This window comes from Leptodactylus fuscus, chromosome 11 (genome assembly GCF_031893055.1).
Source record: "Leptodactylus fuscus isolate aLepFus1 chromosome 11, aLepFus1.hap2, whole genome shotgun sequence".
NCBI classification, from domain to species: Eukaryota; Metazoa; Chordata; class Amphibia; order Anura; family Leptodactylidae; genus Leptodactylus; species Leptodactylus fuscus.
In genome coordinates this window covers 25,703,480-25,722,872 of record NC_134275.1, presented here as the reverse complement: position 1 = coordinate 25,722,872, position 19,393 = coordinate 25,703,480, and the positions used below count along the sequence as shown (strand labels likewise).

At 43.2% G+C, this 19,393-nt stretch overlaps 1 protein-coding gene across 2 annotated transcripts in view; it reads right to left on the bottom strand.

Moving 5' to 3' along the window:
* Nucleotides 1-19,039, bottom strand: part of SHROOM4 (shroom family member 4) — a 170,043-nt gene extending 151,004 nt beyond the window's left edge. For both annotated transcript variants that reach the window (XM_075259351.1, XM_075259352.1), the window contains exon 1: nucleotides 18,774-19,039. In XM_075259351.1, coding sequence (XP_075115452.1) covers nucleotides 18,774-18,887 — 114 coding nt within the window. In that variant the 5' untranslated portion in view covers nucleotides 18,888-19,039. The remainder of the gene's footprint in view (nucleotides 1-18,773) is intronic.
* Nucleotides 19,040-19,393: the final 354 nt, after the last annotated feature.

Here is a 19,393-nt window from a genome sequence, read left to right as displayed (position 1 = left end):
CCGCGGACGGCTCAAAACGCTCATGGCCGGACAAATTTCAAACCCATTCAAATGAATGGGTTTGAAAAATGCCTGCAAGTTTCCGTCTCCTGTACAGTTTCGGGCAGGAAACGGAAACCTGTATGAACGGAGACCGGGTGCAGATGTGAACGAGCCCCAAGTTGTACAACCATGATATTAGGTAAGGACATACAGAAAAATTAATTAATCTTTCGGACTATAAGACGCACTGGACTATAAGACGCACCTAGGTTTTAGAGGAGGAAAATAGGGAAAAAAAATTTTGAAGCAAAAAATAGTAAAATATTTAATATATGGGAGTTGTAGTTTTGCAACTGCTGCAAGGCCACATTGACAGGTGACCCTGCAGCTGTACGGGGACGCATAGAGTGTTTTTTTTTTGCGGGGCCAGATGTACTTTTTAGTTATACCATTTTGGGGAATATCTATTGCTTAGATCACCTTGTATTGAAAAAAAACCCGGTGGTTTATGATATATGATTTTCTACTTTTATATATATATATTCTAGGGACAGGAGGTGATTTAGAACTTTTATTTATTTCATACTAGCTGGTACCCGTGACTTCGTCTGCGGTGATTGTAGCAGTGGGTATATACAGGCGCGGGTAAGGTTTTCGTACTGTGTATAAGGTATGGGATATGAAATGTAACTTTGTATCTTGTTTTTGCTGTAATTCTGAGAATACGTGAGACTTTTGTGTTGAATGTAATTTGTTTTTGAGCTGCTATATATACGGTGTTGTGAGAAACTTTACATAGTGTCTTTGGGACAGAGGTATTTGAAGTTAACCCTTTCCCGCCGATGGCATTTTTGTGATTTTGGTTTTTAGTTTTTGACTCCCCTCCTTCTAAACCCCATAACTTTTTTATTTCTCCGCTCTCAGAGCCATATGAGGTCTTAATTTTTCTGGGACAAATTTTTCTTCATGATGCCACTATTATTTATTCTATATAATGTCCTGGGAAGCAGGGAAAAAATTCTGAATGGGGTGGATTTGAAGAAAAAATGCATTTCTGCGACTATCTTACGGGCTTTGGTTTTACGGCGCTCACTGTGCAGCCAAAATGACATGTCCCCTGTATTCTGTGTTTCGTTAAGATTCCGGGGATACCAAATTTATATGGTTTTATTTACATTTTGAACCCTTAAAAAAATCCAAAACTATGTTAAAATTTTTTTTTTTTGAAAAGTCACCATATTCCGACAGCCGTAACTTTTTTATACGTGCGTGTACGGGGATGCATAGGGCGTCTTTTTTTGCGGGACCGGGTGTACTTTGTAGTTCTACCATTTTTGGGAAATGTTATTGCGGAGCGTTATAGAGCGCCTCCTGGAGTATCGTTAAGGTGAGGGGCAAAGTGGTAAAGTATATGTATATGTGATTGTGTGGGGTTAGGGGCGAGGCTGTAGAGGGTAATATGAATTTTGTGGCTTGCTATGGTCCAAAGTGTGTGAGATTGCAGAGATAGTGGTGTGAATTTGGGTTTTGTGGGGGTCCTGGCACAAACGTATGTGCGCTATTGTGACAAAAAGTAGCCTATTGCGCAATCGGGTGTATTAACTATGTTTGTGGAAAATTTCAGCCAAATCGGTCGAGCGGGTTTTGCGTGATTGAGGAACAAACATCAGAACATCCAAACTCACAAACCCACAAACTTTCACATTTATAATATTAATAGGATTTTTAAAGCTTTTTTTTTTTTTTTTTTTTTTTTTTTACTATTTTATTCCCCCCCGGGGGCTTGAACCTGCGGTCACTTGATTGCAAGTCCCATAGACGGCAATACAACTGTATTGCCGTCTATGGGACATTCTGTCTATTAGTATTACGGCTGGTCATAGAGACCAGCCGCAATACTAATACAGCAGTGACAGGCCTGGGAGCCTCATTAGGCTCCCGGCTGTCACCCGAACAGGTCGGCTCCTGCGATATCGCCGCGCAGGAGCCGGCCTGCAACTTTACAGGTACGGGGCCGGTGGGGACCGGCCCCGGGGGAGAAGGGGCCACCGATACTGACCCGACATCCGCTGTACTAGAGAGGCGGATGCCGGGGAGGGATAGACGCCGGCACATGTGCCGGGGCTGAGACATCGCTGCGCTCCTCTGCCCTGCATGAAGCCAGCGGTGGGGGTACGGAGGAGCAGAATAGCATCGCCGCTGCCGCTGCTGACTTCATGCAGGGCAGAGGAGCACAGCGATGTCTCAGGCCCCGGCGTCTATCCCTTGCCGACATCCGCCTCTCTATTAGAGCGGGTGCCAGGCGCCACATTCGGCCTATAAGACGCACCCTTCTTTTCCCCACAAATTTTGGGGAAAAAAAGTGCGTCTTATAGTCCGAAAAATACGGTAACAAGAGGGCCACTAGGTAAGTATGGACTAGAACAGAGGTAGGGAACCTTTGGCTCTCCAGCTGCTGTGAAACTACAACTCCCATCATGCTCCATTCACTTCCATGGGAGTTCCCAGAACAGCAGAGCCCGTATGCATGCTGGGAGTTGTAGTTTTGCAACAGCTGGAGAGCCGTACGTACCCTACCCCTGGACTAGAATATTACAGCCCAAATGTAACAGTAAAATACTGCCACTTAGGTCATAGGTCTCTATCCGAAAAGAGTCACAAACAAATTGTGTATTGCCCCCTTAAAAAAATAGCCATAAAATTGGTTTAGACCCTATCAACTATGCACCAGCCCCACAGGCAGTATATTAGGTTACTGGCCATATATTTCCTCAGCACCTCCCAATATTAGACTATTTTAGGTGCCGGGCTAACAATTAAGCTGAACGGTAATTACTAGCTAATGTAAACAAAATGAAGCACTAGTCTAGGATACCTAACGCGTTTCACTGCTGATCTATACTTCTATCCTCGGCAGATCATCAGAGGAAAGATTGTTCTAATAGCTGCTGGAAAGTCTACACTAAAGTACTGATTGTAGATTTTAATAAAATGGCGTGTAGCAATTCCCCCCAGCTCCCAGTCGACAGTGATGTATAGCTGCACGGAGGAGCGGAGGTCATGGCCTACTAAAGCCGGAGGACTGCGCACTAATCGCCGGAGGGGGCCAATCACAGTGCTGTATTATGCATCAAACCCACTCGCTGGCCAGCTTCAATTCCCCATGCATGCGCACCACGGCCACCAATAAGCAAAGTGTAGTCTGACAATACCTCTGCTGTAACCCAGCCCCTCAGCTGGATGTAAACATAAATCTGATCGCTCGCTATGTATACAGCATAGCTCCAGTTAACCAGGAAAAATCTGCAGGTAAGTAAAACCACAAACATCACTCCAGGTACCAACCTCCATTGGAGAAGACCAGCAAGACACATAGACCTTCTACTCCAGAAGGAAAATGTCAATAGCTATCATCCCTATCAGGGGATAAGATAAAGCATACTATCGATTGTGCAAGTCTTGTCCGCGCTGCGTCCCTGTGTCTTCTTTCGGGTGGAATTCACTCTGCCTAGGCATCCGGCCTAGGCAGAGCCAACTGTGCATGCGCGGGCATGAACGCGCAAACACGCGCATGCGCAGTCGGCTCTGCCTAGGCCAGATGCCTAGGCACAGTGAATTCCACCCGGAAGAGGACGCGGGGACCCTGCGCCGGGAGAAGACTTCAAGCAGAATCCAGCCCGACCGTCACTCGTGGACTTGGTAAGTATGATTTTATCGAATGCTGCCTACCCCTGAAACGAGCATTTCCCCCACAGACTATAATGGGGTTCGAAATCCGTTCGAACAGCTGAACAGTGTGCGGCTGTTCGAATCGGATTTCGAACCTCGGACACTTTAGTGTTCGCTCATCTCTAGTTCTTGTCAGTAATAAAAGACAATTACCTATCACAACTAGTGCAGGACCCAACAAGAGGTGAGGCACGTTTAGACCTAATTTTAACAAATGAACCTGACACACTGTCAAAAGTGGAGGTTGGTGGACATCTGGGTAATAGTGACCATAACAAATTTTCTTGTACACATTAAGAAGATGTTCATTAGAGGGGGTACAAAAACACTAAACTTCAGGAAGGCTAATTTTAATCAGCTGAGAGAGGAGCTTAGCAGCATAAACTGGGACAATGTCCTCAACCTGACGGGAACACAAACTAAATGGGACATCTTCAAACATATACTAAATAGGAACACTAAAAAACGCATACCCTATGGGAATAAGTGGGCCAGAAATCATAGAAAACCAATATGGCTAACTAAAACGGTACATAATGCAATGAGGGATAAAAAAAGAAGCGTTTAAAATACTAAAACAAGAAAGTAGCAATACAGCATTAAAAAACTATAAGGAGAAAAATAAATTGTGCAAAGGACAAATAAGGGAGGTGAAGATTGAGGCTGAGAGAAAAATTGCCAAGTAATCCAAAATTATTCTTCAATTACATTACATAAATAATAAGAGAATAAAAACTGACAATGTGGGCACTCAAAAATAATCTGGGTGTAATGGTGGAGGAGGATGAGGAAAAAGCACAAGTATTAAATGCCTTCTTCTATACAGTGTTTACACAAGAAAATCCAATGGCCAGCAACATGATTAGGGGTAATGTTAACTCTCAATTAAATGTCACCTGCTTAAGCCAGGAAGAAGTACGGCGTCGCTTGCAAAACACTAAAATAGAGAAATCACCCAGTCCAGATGGAATACACCCCCGGGTTCTGAGGGAATTAAGCATGGTCATAGATAGACCCTTGTATTTAATTTTGAAGGATTCAGTAATGACTGGGTCTGTTCCACAGGATTGGCGCATAGCAAATGTGGTGACAATTTTCAAAAAGGGGTGTAAAAGGGAACCTGGAAACTATAGGCCAGTAAGTTTAACTTCTGTGGTGGGTAAGATATTTGAGGGCTTTCTAAGAGATGCTATTCTGGAGTATCTCAATGTAAATAATCTTATAACGCCCAATTAGCATGGGTTTATGAGGAATCGGTCCTGTCAGACTAATCTGATCAGCTTCTATGAGGAGGTCAGTTCAAGGCTGGACATGGGTAATGCAGTGGACGGTGGTGTATCTGGACTTTTCAAAGGCTTTTGATACTGTTCCACATACCTTGTTTCCCCGAAAATAAGACAGCGTCTTATATTAAATTTTGGTCATAAAGATATGCTATGTCTTATTTTCAGGGGATGTCTTATTTTATTTTTGTGTGCTGCTGCCACCACTGCTGAGATGTGCTTGCTGCGCAAAAATTGTATGAAGAAAAACATTGTAGCCAGCTGAACGCTGTGTGCAGTGCTCCGTGTGCGCAGATAGCTGGCTGCTGACACTGCTGCGATACGTTTTAGCCATTGTACCTGCTGCTGTAGGATGAGCTGGGAGAGCGGACTCCCTGCCATATACAATGCTTACCGTAGTGTATGCACAGTGGGCATCTCCCAGCTCATCCTACAGCAGAAGGAACAGTGGATACAACGTTTCGCAGCGGCGTCAGCAGCCGGCATGTCTGTGCACACGGAACATCGCGCACCGTGTTCAGCCAGCTGCAATGTTTTTCTTCATACAATTTTTGCGCAGAAAAATTATTATTATTGGGAGATGTCTTACTTTCAGGGGGTGCCTTATATTAGGTAATTCAACAAAACCTCTGCTATGTCTTACTTTCAGGGGATGACTTATTTTGGGGAAAACAGGGTAAACGGTTGGTATGCAAAATGAGAATGTTGGGACTGGGGAAAAACTTATGCATTTGGGTTAGCAACTGGCTCACTGATAGGAAAGAGAGGGTACTTGTTAACGGTAAATATTCAGACTGGGTCACAGTCACCAGAGGGGTGCCACAAGGGTCAGTATTAGGTCCTCTCTTGTTTAATATCTTTATTAATGACCTGGTAGAGGGTTTACAAAGCAGGGTGTCCATATTTGCAGATGATACGAAACTTTGTAAGGTAATCAATAATGAGGAGGATAGTAGGATATTACAAGGGGATCTAAGGAAACTGGAAGCATGGGTGGAGATTTAGCAAATGAAGTTTGATGTTGACAAATGTAAGGTAATGCACTTTGTTCGACGTAATAAAATATATGATTATTTATTTAATAGTAAATTACTGGGTAAGACTGCCAATGAAAAAGACTTATAGATTTTGGTGGACAGCAAGCTTACCTTTAGTGACCAGTGTCAGGCAGCTGCTGCCAAGGCAAATAAAATTATGGGGTGCATCAAAAAAGGTCTAGATTCTCATGACAAAGACATATAAAAAATGGCGCGGGTGCATGCGCAGTAGAAGCAGTAGTAGTAGTAGCAGCATGCTACTGCGCATGCACCCGCGCCATTTTTTATCAATGGCAGTTCACGAGCGCCGGAGGAAGACGGGACCCGAAGACATCGCTCTTGAAGAGGAGGCGTGGCTGAAGATGATGTCGGACCCTGAATGCCCGCCCACCGTGCATGATAGTTTAACATTCTTTTTTAAGTTTTATTTTAAAACGGAGGGGGGGGGGGGTAGTTTAATATAACTTTAGCGGTGCCTGAATAGCCTTTGTAAAGGCTATTCACGATTATGTGGGGCTCTATCAGCATAATTTTGCTGATAGAGCCCCTTTAAATCACAGCTCAGAATCATACCCTAAACATCTGTACAAAAGGACAAAAGGACTGAGACGGGGAGTAAGTGTACTAGAGAGCAATAAGACTACCAGGAAGTATTTCAATCCCCCAGAGACATACAGTTAGGGCCAGAAATATTTGGACAGTGACACAAGTTTTGTTATTTTAGCTGTTTACTAAAACATGTTCAGAAATACAATTATATATATAATATGGGCTGAAAGTGCACACTCCCAGCTGCAATATGAGAGTTTCCACATCCAAATCGGAGAAAGGGTTTAGGAATCATAGCTCTGTAATGCATAGCCTCCTCTTTTTCAAGGGACCAAAAGTAATTGGACAATGGACTCTAATGGCTGCAATTAACTCTGAAGGTGTCTCTCTCGTAAACCTGTAATCAATGAAGTAGTTAAAAGGTCTGGGGTTGATTCCAGGTGTGTGGTTTTGCATTTGGAAGCTGTTGCTGTGACCAGACAACATGCGGTCAAAGGAACTCTCAAATGAGGTGAAGCAGAACATCCTGAGGCTGAAAAAAAAGAAAAAATCCATCAGAGAGATAGCAGACATGCTTGGAGTAGCAAAATCAACAGTCGGGTACATTCTAAGAAAAAAGGAATTGACTGGTGAGCTTGGGAACTCAAAAAGGCCTGGGCATCCACGGATGACAACAGTGGTGGATGATCGCCGCATACTTTCTTTGGTCAAGAAGAACCCGTTCACAACATCAACTGAAGTCCAGAACACTCTCAGTGAAGTAGGTGTATCTGTCTCTAAGTCAACAGTAAAGAGAAGACTCCATGAAAGTAAATACAAAGGGTTCACATCTAGATGCAAACCATTCATCAATTCCAAAAATAGACAGGCCAGAGTTAAATTTGCTGAAAAACACCTGAAGAAGCCAGCTCAGTTCTGGAAAAGTATTCTATGGACAGATGAGACAAAGATCAACCTGTACCAGAATGATGGGAAGAAAAAAGTTTGGAGACGAAAGGGAACGGCACATGATCCAAGGCACACCACATCCTCTGTAAAACATGGTGGAGGCAACGTGATGGCATGGGCATGCATGGCTTTCAATGGCACTGGGTCACTTGTGTTTATTGATGACATAACAGCAGACAAGAGTAGCCGGATCAATTCTGAAGTGTACCGGGATATACTTTCAGCCCAGATTCAGCCAAATGCTGCCAAGTTGATCGGACAGCGCTTCATAGTACAGATGGACAATGACCCCAAGCATACAGCCAAAGCTACCCAGGAGTTCATGAGTGCAAAAAAGTGGAACATTCTGCAATGGCCAAGTCAATCACCAGATCTTAACCCAATTGAGCATGCATTTCACTTGCTCAAATCCAGACTTAAGGCGGAAAGACCCACAAACAAGCAAGACCTGAAGGCTGCGGCTGTAAAGGTCTGGCAAAGCATTAAGAAGGAGGAAACCCAGCGTTTGGTGATGTCCATGGGTTCCAGACTTAAGGCAGTGATTGCCTCCAAAGGATTCGCAACAAAATATTGAAAATAAAAATATTTTGTTTGGGTTATGTTTATTTGTCCAATTACTTTTGAGCTCCTAAAATGTGGAGTGTTTGTAAAGAAAGGTGTACAATTCCTACATTTTCTATCAGATATTTTTGTTCAACCCTTCAAATTAAACGTTACAATCTGCACTTGAATTCTGTTGTAGAGGTTTCATTTCAAAACTAATGTGGTGGCATGCAGAGCCCAACTCGCGAAAATTGCGTCACTGTCCAAATATTTCTGGCCCTAACTGTATTCTCACATGCAGTATAGTCGAAACCAAAGGGACCACTTCTTACTCATTTTATTATAGTAGTGACTCTAGAGGCTAACAACCGTTCCAGGGAGAAGGCTAGGTGCACCTGTTGAATGAGCTCTGCTACAGTAAAACATGATGTGGTCTTCCAATGGCGAGCAATCATCAATTTTGCAGCCAAGATGATCTGACCCAAAACGGTGCTCAGAGAATCTGGAAGATTTGCTGTGTCAAGAAAACAAAGCGCTAAACCCAGTGACAGTTGCAGTGGAATACCAGACAGTTGGGACATGAATTGGAAAACAGCGTTCCAGAAGGCCAAAACCGGAGGGCATTCCCACATGTGTAACACAGTACCAATGGCGCCACAGCACAGATTAGTGTGGGAGGGGGTGATATGTGCAAGTTGGGTCAGGGTTCGGAACCATCTAAGGGCAATCTTGCAGGCCATTTCCCAGTGGGCGACACCCCTGGAAATTTTCCTGACAAACTCCAAGGCTGAGTACCAATCCCGGAGAAGAATCATCCGGTTAAGATCAGATTCCCAGCGAGACAAGCAAGACTTCACAGAAGGGGTGTTTAGGAGTTTATAGAATGCCGAGGACCCTCCCCTGACCTCAGTATGTGGCCACCACAAGCGGAGAGCCAGTTTGAGAAATACAGGGCCAATGGCTGTCCGAGACTGCAGGAAATGCCTAATTTGGAGATATTTGAAGAAATCGCTATGAGGAAGTAGGAAATCATCCCTCAGCATAAGGAATGACTTAAGGTGTTCCCCTGAATAAAGTTGTTCCACCTTGCATATACCACTCTCCGCCCACTTCCTCAGATCTAAATGGGTAGGAGCGCGGACAAGTAAGCGAACGGCTAATCTGATAGGGGTGATAAATTCTTTGTTGACACATGAGAGCATAGGTAATTCCAAGCCCACACTGAGGCTTTTAAAGCCAGTAGGGGGAAGTTTCTTTCCTGGGGGGAGGGACCCTCTGGGACGAAGGAGACCCACCAGGGGGAAGTCCAAGACTGACTCTTCCACTTCACTCCATCTACACCCAGCAGCACCGGGCCATCATCCCCATAGTTGTTTCATAATAGTAGCTCTATAGTATTTTTTTAACATCCAGGACGCTAGCACCACCCCTGGACCAATGTCTTGTCATAACATGGAGCCTAATTCTTGGCCATTTCCCATCACAAATAAATCTGGACAATACTTTCTGGAGTTTGTTTAAATAGGAATCCGGTAGCGGGATCACCACCGTCCGGAACAAATACAATACAGTGTTGGCCAAAAGTATTGGCACCCCTGCAATTCTGTCAGATAATACTCATTTTCTTCCAAAAATGATTGCAATCACAAATTCTTTGGTATTATCTTCATCTAATTTGTCTTCAATGGAAAACCACAAAAAGAATTGTCAAAAAGCCAAATTGGACATAATTCCACACCAAAGATAAAAAAAAAAGGGGGTGGACAAAAGTATTGGCACTGTTTGAAAAATCATGTGATGCTTCTCTAATTTGTGTAATCATCAGCACCTGTTACTTACCTGAGGCACCTAACAGGTGGTGGCAATAACTAAATCACACTTGCAGCCAGTTGAAATGGATTAAAGTTGACTCAACCTCTGACCTGTGTCCTTGTGTGTACCACATTGAGCATGGAGAAAAGAAAGACCAAAGAACTGTCTGAGGACTTGAGAAGCAAAATTGTGAGGAAGCATGAGCAATCTCAAGGCTACAAGTCCATCTTCAAAGACCTGAATGTTCCTGTGTCTACCGTGTGCAGTGTCATCAAGAAGTTTAAAGCCCATGGCACTGTGGCTAACCTCCCTAGATGTGGACGGAAAAGAAAAATTGACGAGAGATTTCAACGCAAGATTGTGCGGATCGTGGATAAAGAACCTCGACTAACATCAAACAAGTTCAAGCTGCCCTGCAGTCCGAGGGTACAACAGTTTCAACCCGTACTATCTGTCGGTGTCTGAATGAAAAGGGACTGTATGGTAGGATACCCAGGAAGACCCCACTTCTTACTCAGAGACATAAAAAAGCCAGGCTGGAGTTCGTAAAACTTACCTGAGAAAGCCAAAAACATTTTGGAAGAATGTTCTCTGGTCAGATGAGACAAAAGTAGAGCTTTTTGGGAAAAGGCATCAGCATAGAGTTTACAGGAAAAAAAGAGGCCTTCAAAAGGAAAGAACACGGTCCCTACAGTCAAACATGGCGGAGGTTCCCTGATGTTTTGGGGTTGCTTTACTGCCTCTAGCACTGGACTGCTTGACCGTGTGCATGGCATTATGACGTCTGAAGACTACCAACAAATTTTGCAGCATAATATAGGGCCCAGTGTGAGAAAGCTGGGTCTCCCTCAGAGGTTATGGGTCTTCCAGCAGGATAATGACCCAAAACACACTTCAAAAAGCACTAGAAAATGGTTTGAGAGAAAGCACTGGAGACTTCTAAAGTGGCCAGCAATGAGTCCAGAGCTGAATCTCACAGAACACCTGTGGAGAGATCTCAAAATGGCAGTTTGGAGAAGGCACCCTTCAAATCTCAGGGACCTGGAGTAGTTTGCCAAAGAAGAATGGTCTAAAATTCTGGCAGAGCATTGTAAGTAACTCATTGATGGTTACCAGAAGCGGTTGTTCGCAGTTATTTTGTGTAAAGGTTGTGCTACCAAGTATTAGGCTGAGGGGGCCAATACTTTTTTCTGGCCCATTTTTGGAGTTTTGTGTAAAATGATCAATGATTTGACTTTTTTTTTTCATTCTCTTTTGTGTTTTTTCATTGCAAGCAAAATAAATAAAGATTTTAATACCAAAGAGTTTGTGCTTGCAATCATTTTCTGGAAGAAAATGGGTATTATCTGACAGAATTGCAGGGGTGCTAATACTTTTGGCCAACACTGTATAATAGGAAGTACCATCATTTTTACCACCGAAATTCTACCAGCCCAGGACAACATTGGCTTGTTATATCCATTCAACAGAGCAGTGACTTTATCTAACAGGGGAACAAAGTTATGGGAGCTAGGTATCGTTAGGGAAATACCTAAGTAGGTAATGGATTCAGTATTCCACCAGAAGAAGAAACGCCTACTCACCTCCCCACATATCAGGGGGCTAAGACCAATGGGTAGCATTTGAGACTTAGAAGGGTTAACCTTGTAGTATGACACTTTACCAAAGGCATTCAACGCAGTAACAGTCGCCTGTAGGGACGGTAAGGGGTCAGCCAATGATAGGATTACATCATCAGCATATAGCCCAATCTTATGCTGCTGGTGTCCCACCGGAATGCCCGTAATGGCATCAGTAGATCTAATAAGCTCAGCCAGAGGTTCCATAACTAAAGTGAAAATAATGGGTGATAGGGGACACCCCTGCCTGGTCCCATTGGATATCCGAAAGAGGTCAGACAGGAAGCCTGAGGACAACAACCGCGCCGACGAGCACGAGTACAAAGCTAGCACGGCAGCTTTAAATACCTTACCCAGGCCAAATGTATCAAGAAGGCGATCAAGCCAAGTCCAATGGACCCTATCAAAGGCCTTTTCGGCATCAAGGGCTAACAGAAGCGATGGAATGCGCTCCCGTTCAGCCCTCTGAATAAGGTTAATAAACCTGCGGGTGCCGTCCGGCGCCTGCCGACCCATAACGAACCCCACCTGGTCAGGCTTAACCAAACAAGGAAGAAAGCGCACTAGGCAATGCGTCAAAATTTTAGCATACAACTTCTCGTCCACATTTAGATGGGAAATTGGCCTGAAATTAGCTGGAGTGGTCGAGGCCTTGCCTGGTTTGGGGAGAGTAACTATCGTGGTGGCCAGCATTTCCTCCGGGAATTTTTGATCCACTGCAGCTTTCCTAAATACATTTAATAGATAGGGCGCTAGAACTGGGAGGTATTTTTTATAATATATCCCTGTGAAACCTTCTGGTCCCGGGGACTTCATTAGTTTTAGGGAGGCGACCGCCTGTTGTAGCTCTATTAGGGATATTGGAGAAGCCAGTACACGGACCTGGTCAGGAGAGAGACGGGGTAAGGAAACTGAGTCGAGGAATCTATAAATGTCCGCTGTGGAGGACTGATAGGTTCCGGTGTTGCCCTTTAAATTATATAAGGAGTCATAATAAGAACAGAACTCTTCGGCAATAATCCTAGGATCCATGACTTTCTCCCCACTAGCGTTAAGCAGATAGGCAATACGGGACTTGGAGAAGGATTGTTTAATTTTCTTTGCCAGAAAAGCGCTATGGAAGTAAGCCTGACACTGGAACTTTTTAAAGGCCACCTGCTGACGTGCAGCAGGAGAGGGGTTAGATTTATTAATAGCGGATAGGGTCGCTATGGAACGGATCAGGGAGTCAATCTCTTTGGTACGTTGCTTCTTAGCCCTAGAACAAGCTTGAATCAGGAGCCCTCGCATGAATGCCTTATGGGCATTCCATAAAGTAAAAGGATTCGAGGTGGACAGAGCGTTAATAGTAAAGAAATCCGCAAGGTTCCTATGAAGGCGCTCACTATAAGAGGGGTGATCAAAGTTATAATCATTAAGCCTCCATTGGGATGGTGGGGCGGAGGTAAACTTCTCCGGCAAGACCAGAGATACTGGGGCGTGGTCCGTCCAGGTGATAAGACCAATATGGGATGAGACAATTTGCATTAGGCCTACTCTGTCAGTCAGAAAAAAAGTCAATCCTAGAATAAGAAGAGGAGGAGGGGGAAAAATGTGTAGTCTCGTTCACTGCCGTGCTGACACCTCCAGATATACAAACCCATCTCTAGGAGAGAGGCTGACAAAATAGGGGATTTCCTGCACGGATTGGAGGAGTCGATTAAGTTGTCAACAAGGCATTTGAAGTCACCACCTATAATCAAATACCAGTAGCAAAAGCCTGAATCTTGGGTAAAATAGATTTCCAATAGGCAGACAGGGACTGGTTAGGTAAATAGACTGTAACCAGGTGTGACAGATCGTGCCGTTTCGCCCCAGGCTCCAGCCTCCAAGGTGCAAGGATTCGGCCTCCACCTTAGCCACCCGTCTGCAGCCGCTGGACTACCTGGCTTTGCCACGGGCGAAACCGCGATCACCTTCTTATCTATATCGTCCAGTCTCACAAAACCAGAGAGAGGACCAGGCCTTATAGGATAATACGAGAGGAGCCTTCTAAAGTTTTAACGTTTTATTAACCCAAGATGGTCGATACCAGTCAGCCAGAAATAAATATATATAAAGATATACCCTGGCGGTTACAAGCTTATACGGTTAAAAAAAAAAAAGGTATAATACAGTACAGTAAGATTAAAAGGTTAAAAGATTAGAAACAGAAACAGTCCTTAGACACATGGCACTTCTGCAGCCAGCGCATGATATCCATAAGGCAAGAGATTACAGTCCATTAAAGTCCATGGTCGGGGCACATATAGCTCCACCAAAAACATATAGCAATAAAGAGAGTTTTTAATCCATACCGGTGTAAAAGTCCATAAAAAGGTCCATAAGAATTCATCAAAGTCCATCATAATCCATAAATCCATGAGGGGTCAAGGAGCACATAGCTTTCTTTGTCCCTGCCTGCTTCTCTATGCCCCTGCCACCTACAGGAGGAGCTGCAGGGGATGGGGGAGAAGGGGATTGTGGGTCAAGGAATAGCAGGAAATAGATGAGGGGACCGCATGGTTGGGAGAGCAGAGTCTAGCACCTGCAGACACAGGGCAGAGCTCCAGGAACAGTCCTGCCAGCACAACAACTAAGACCAGGAGAAGAGGTCACCCTACATCTGGACAGCTCTACAACTTGGTTCTAGAGGTGGAGAGACCACTTGTATCATCACACAGATGGACCCTGGACAATACTGTGTACAGGGGCCACTATGGGGATAATACTGTGTATACTGACCACTATGGGGATAATACTGTGTGCAGGGGCCACTATGGGGATAATACTGTGTACAAGGGCCACTATGTGGATAATACTGAGTACACGGGCCACTATGGGGCATAATAGAGCGCGCAGGAATGCGTGGGGGGGTGTCGGTCGTTTGAGGCCTTCGGTGTCGGTCGGGGGGGCGAGATGTCAAAAGTTCGCCACAGGGCTCCGCCATTCCTAGTTACGCCACTGATCTTCATGTTATATCTACAGTCCATATTTTTAAGGTATTCATATGGTTATTTTTACCCAGATTGTTTGATATTCAACTATCAATTGTATGCAGGTTATCTGTATTTTTGTTGTGAGACATTCCCTCACATTGCTTTTGTGGATGTATTCTTTTCTATAGGTCTGTTGTGTATTTTGTTTGGTCTCATGAAATAATAAACACCAAATGTCAGAAATATAATGATTATCGAAGTTCCTTTTATTGTACGTATTTAAAACACTAGAGTGTTTGGTCAGGCACTTTTCGAAGTAACGTGAGTAAAACGAAGTGTGGGCAGGACTGCTCTGAACACAGCCTGGAGTCTGGTGTTATGCAAAGGATTTTATTGGCATTAATAGTTGTTGCAGAAATGCAGGGAATGATCCAAAATGGCTAACAATGTAATAATTTACTAAGACCAATAGCATATACAGAAAATCCAAAAATAAAGGTCAGCAATCTAAAACGTAACGTTTAATATATACATAATAGAATACGTACTCTCAACATAAAAATTCTCCCAAAAACCAAGGCCAAACACGTGGAATGTCAGTAATAGACTCAACAACACAGGTCAATAATATACCAAGACACGGTGGTCTTCATCAACGTATCTAAATAAACCACTTGCCTTACCGTGATTCAGAAGAAAGGTCACGACAAATCCACAGGCCCAAATGGTAAAAAATGTCAGAGATTAAACAGAGCGGCCAAACTAGCTGCCGGGTCTGCACAGCAGTGGCCCAGCAGCATTGCCCGTGACCAGAGAAGACTCTGATCATTGTCATTTAACCACTCAGAGGCCGTGGTCAAATACGACCACAGCATCTGAGTGGTTACATTCAGTTTCTCTTTTCTTCTCTGTCACGGACTGCCCCACACGGCGTGATTGAGGAAGGTGTCCCATTACTATGGCAGCCTGGAGGCCTCTGAAGGCTTTCAGCGCTGCCATAGTATTGTAACTACTAAACCCTGCCTGCAGCAGGCTTCAATAGTTACATAGGAAATCTGCCATAGACTGCGATACAGTAGTATATGGCACAAGTAATCTAAAGATCACATGTTCAAGCCCCCTAGGGAGAGGCTAAAAAACAATTTAAAAGAAAAAGTTTTTCCAAATATAAAAAAAACCTTAAAGTTTAAATCACCCTTCTTTCCCTAGATTATGGATAATATAAATGAATAAATATACAAATGTGAATATAAACACATTAGGCATCCCCAAGTCTGAAAAAGCCCAAACTATTAAAATATAAACATTTCTCCCATACGGTAAACGGCGTAACAGGAAAAAGACTCAAAATGGCCGATTTGGTGTTTTTTCACCATATTATCTCCCTAAAAAAAATAGAATACAAAGTGATCAAAACAACAAACATTCCCCATCGTGGTATCGATAAAAACTACATATTGTTCTGCAAAAAAAAAAAAAAAAAAAAAGAAGACGCCACCTTAGGGTCCATTCAAACAGAGGAAAACGGTGAGGAATTTGGTGTAGAATTTCAGCACTGAAAAAAAAAAAATAAAATATAGCAGAAAAAGAAACCCATTGAAATCAATGGGAGGCTTTTTTTTTTTTCAGCACTGAAATTTCACACCATTTTCCTCTGTGTGAATTGACCCTTACACAGCTCCATAGCTAGTAGCAGAAAAAAGAAGCGACATGTCCTAGCTTGCCATGGATTCCGAGGCTGACTCATTCCGTGGCTACCCGCAGGGTATCCATTTTCCTCTGTGTGAACATACCCTAAATTTGGCATCATCGTGATTGTACTGAACTGCAGAATAAAGCTAACATAGCATTTTTACCAAAACAAAACCTATAAGATAACGGCAGTTCTGTGTTTTTTTTTTCTCAATTCCACGTCATTCTGAATTTTTTTCCAACTTTCCAGTACATTGTACAAAATAGCAAATGGTACCATTTTGAAGTACAACTTGTCATGCAAAAATCAAGCCCTCATTGGATTATGTAGACAGAAAAATGAGAAACTTATGGCTTTTGGAATGTAAGGAGTAAAAAATGAAAACACAAAAATGAAAAATGTCTGCGTCTCCTAAGGGTTAATATAATGCACACATTGTGGAAAAATATACTATGTTGTGGGCTCTCTTGTTTTGGCTTACAAAATACTGACTACGGCTGAGGTGACATTATAGAAAAGCTGTGTTTTTTCTTGCAGATTTTACGTTTTGTTTTTTTTTTGTTTTTTAAAGCCGAAATTAGTAGAAAGTTTTAGAAAATACTAGAAGTATATATTTTTTTCCTTTATATTTCCTATTCTTTTTTTAAACCATTTTTGGTTTGCAAAATCAGCAACGTTGCTTACATACACTGACGTGAAAGTGGCCTTACCAATCTGGCACAGTCCAGTATGTTAGGACATGCCATAATTTGTTGATCACAGGGTATCCAATTGCCAAACCTCCCACCCACCTTCATGCTGAAGGGACTTTAAGGTTGGTTCACACTAGCACTTGTATTCCGTCCGCAAGGAGTCCGCATGGAGACCCCCCCTGGACGTAATACCAACGCTAATGCAAGTGCTGTGCAGTTAAGCACACGGAGCCCATAGACTATAATGGGCTCCGCGTGCTTGCCACTAACTGCCTGCACAATTCATTCGTGCGGGCAGTGCGCGGCAAGCACACGGAGCCCATTATATTCTATGGGCTCCATGTGCTTTGCAAGCACATCGCTTGCAATTGTGATTGCATTCCGTCCGGGGGCGTCTCCATGCGGACGGAATACAAGCGCTAGTGTGAACCAAGCCTTACTGTGCAGGAAGTGCAACTGAGTGTTGCCCTGTTTCACAGCTGGTGAATACAACCATCACTGTGCAGGCAAAAAACAAACAAACCTTCATTTCTCTTAGGCTGGTCTTACACGACCGTAGTTTTGCACCGCAAATGGTCCGCAATTACGGGTTCAAAATTGCAGACCATTTACGGTCCCATAATTTTCTATGAGGCCTCTTACACGATCGTAGATTTTGTCAGTGGTGTGGCATGCCGCAACTGTGGTCCGGACAGTATACCGCATGTCCGTAATGGCCATGCTTTTACGGCATGGCACGTCCAATAGAAGTCTATGGGCGCGTGCATTTTTGCGGATATACACTAAACATACATCAGTGTATATCCGCAATTGGGATATCAACATGTGTGTTTTGTGGTGTGTTTTGTTTTGCGGATGCACTTTGCGGATGCCTTCGGAATTAATTTTTAAAGTGAAATTTGTGTTGCGGATCCGCAAATTGCGGACCGCAAAAACCACTACGGTCGTGTAAGACCAGCCTTAGGGACCATTCACACGGAGCAAACGCGCTCATTTTGGCAAAATACACATGTAAAGAATACACGTGAAAAAAAATAAGACGCCCATTGACTTCAATTACATTTTTTTTTACACGTGTATTCTATACACGTGTATTGTGCCAAAATGAACGTGCGTTTACTCCGTGTGAATGGACCCTTAAGCAACGGTCTAATAGCTCAGATCTATACAAAACATAATGCTATGGTACATCTTAACTGCATGATGGAAATTAGCCTTTCCAAAACTGTCTCTATGATAGTTTGCATTTATATAAAATGTACATTACAAATATTAAAGCACAATTGTCCTCTGTAAACTGTCTTGTTGTACATTTCAAATTATTGCCTTTAAAATATAAAATTAATATTTAGGGTTAGTAGAAAATAGACATATATAATGGTCTTTCATAGTGAAACCAGTAACATGAAACTTTGCAGGCTACAACAGAGATTACAGTTCTAGGTACCCATCCCCCGTCAAAATCTGAACAAAAGGAAAGTTTCCCAGGGGCATTGTTTTCTAAGCACTTATTAATCGAACCAGGGGTCATTTAAATAGGTTAAAAATAAACAGTTATGTGTTCAAATATAGTTTCTTTCTTGTTCATTTAATAAGAACATATGTCCATTTTTTGACCATGCAAAATTCAAAGTCGCAAAGTCTTCTTAAAGAGAAGTTTAATCAGCAATAAGTTATATTTTACGTACAGAACAGCATTTCAGATTCAGAACTGGCATTTTATTGGACAGAACAGCGAATCTAACAAAGAAGTATATAACGTTTGAAACCTAAAATACTGATTTTGCTAAACTATGCTAAAATAGCTAAACACTTATTAAACTGGTTAAAAGTTACGATGCATTGCACAATACAGGTTAAGGAGCTTGTTAATAAGTTAGGAGGGGGAAGGATGACATTTGTGAGATCTCTACCATGTATGTTCCATACCTTAGAAATGATCAGAGGACCGCCGTGCTCTAGACCCCCTTGAAGGGTAAATCCCCAAGGTGCTCCCCCTTGTAACAACACATGAACGTGTTGCAATGGTTCCTGAGGATCCATAAAGAAGAGCGTCCTAGCTCGGCTTATCACGAAACGCTTTGAATATTACTTTCGTCCAGGCTATAAAAAATAATAAATATCAAACGGGACCCGGGTAATCCAAACAAAGCAGACTGACGACATTCCACTGCCAGCAGTACATACGCTCCTTCTCCCTAATGACAAGGAAATAAGGAGGAGGCGGAGGGTCTGGGTAAGTACTGCCAGAGGCTGCAGTTAAGAAAGAAGGCGGAGTTTCCAGACGAGACTGGAAAGGGAGGAAATCTTTGAAACCAGAATTCACTGAAATTTGCCACTACTTTAGGATAAGACATGTAGCATAACTGTCATGTGCCCAACACATTCATCTCTCTCAATTAGAACTGTGCATGATGTGGGAAACTGGAGAGTCCCCTATGACAATGTTATCAACTGCTGGACAGGTTCAGGTCATATAGCCCTACACACAGGGCAGGAGTTAGAAGGGGGGGGGGGGGGTGTAGACTAGTCAAGTGCCAAGGTGACTG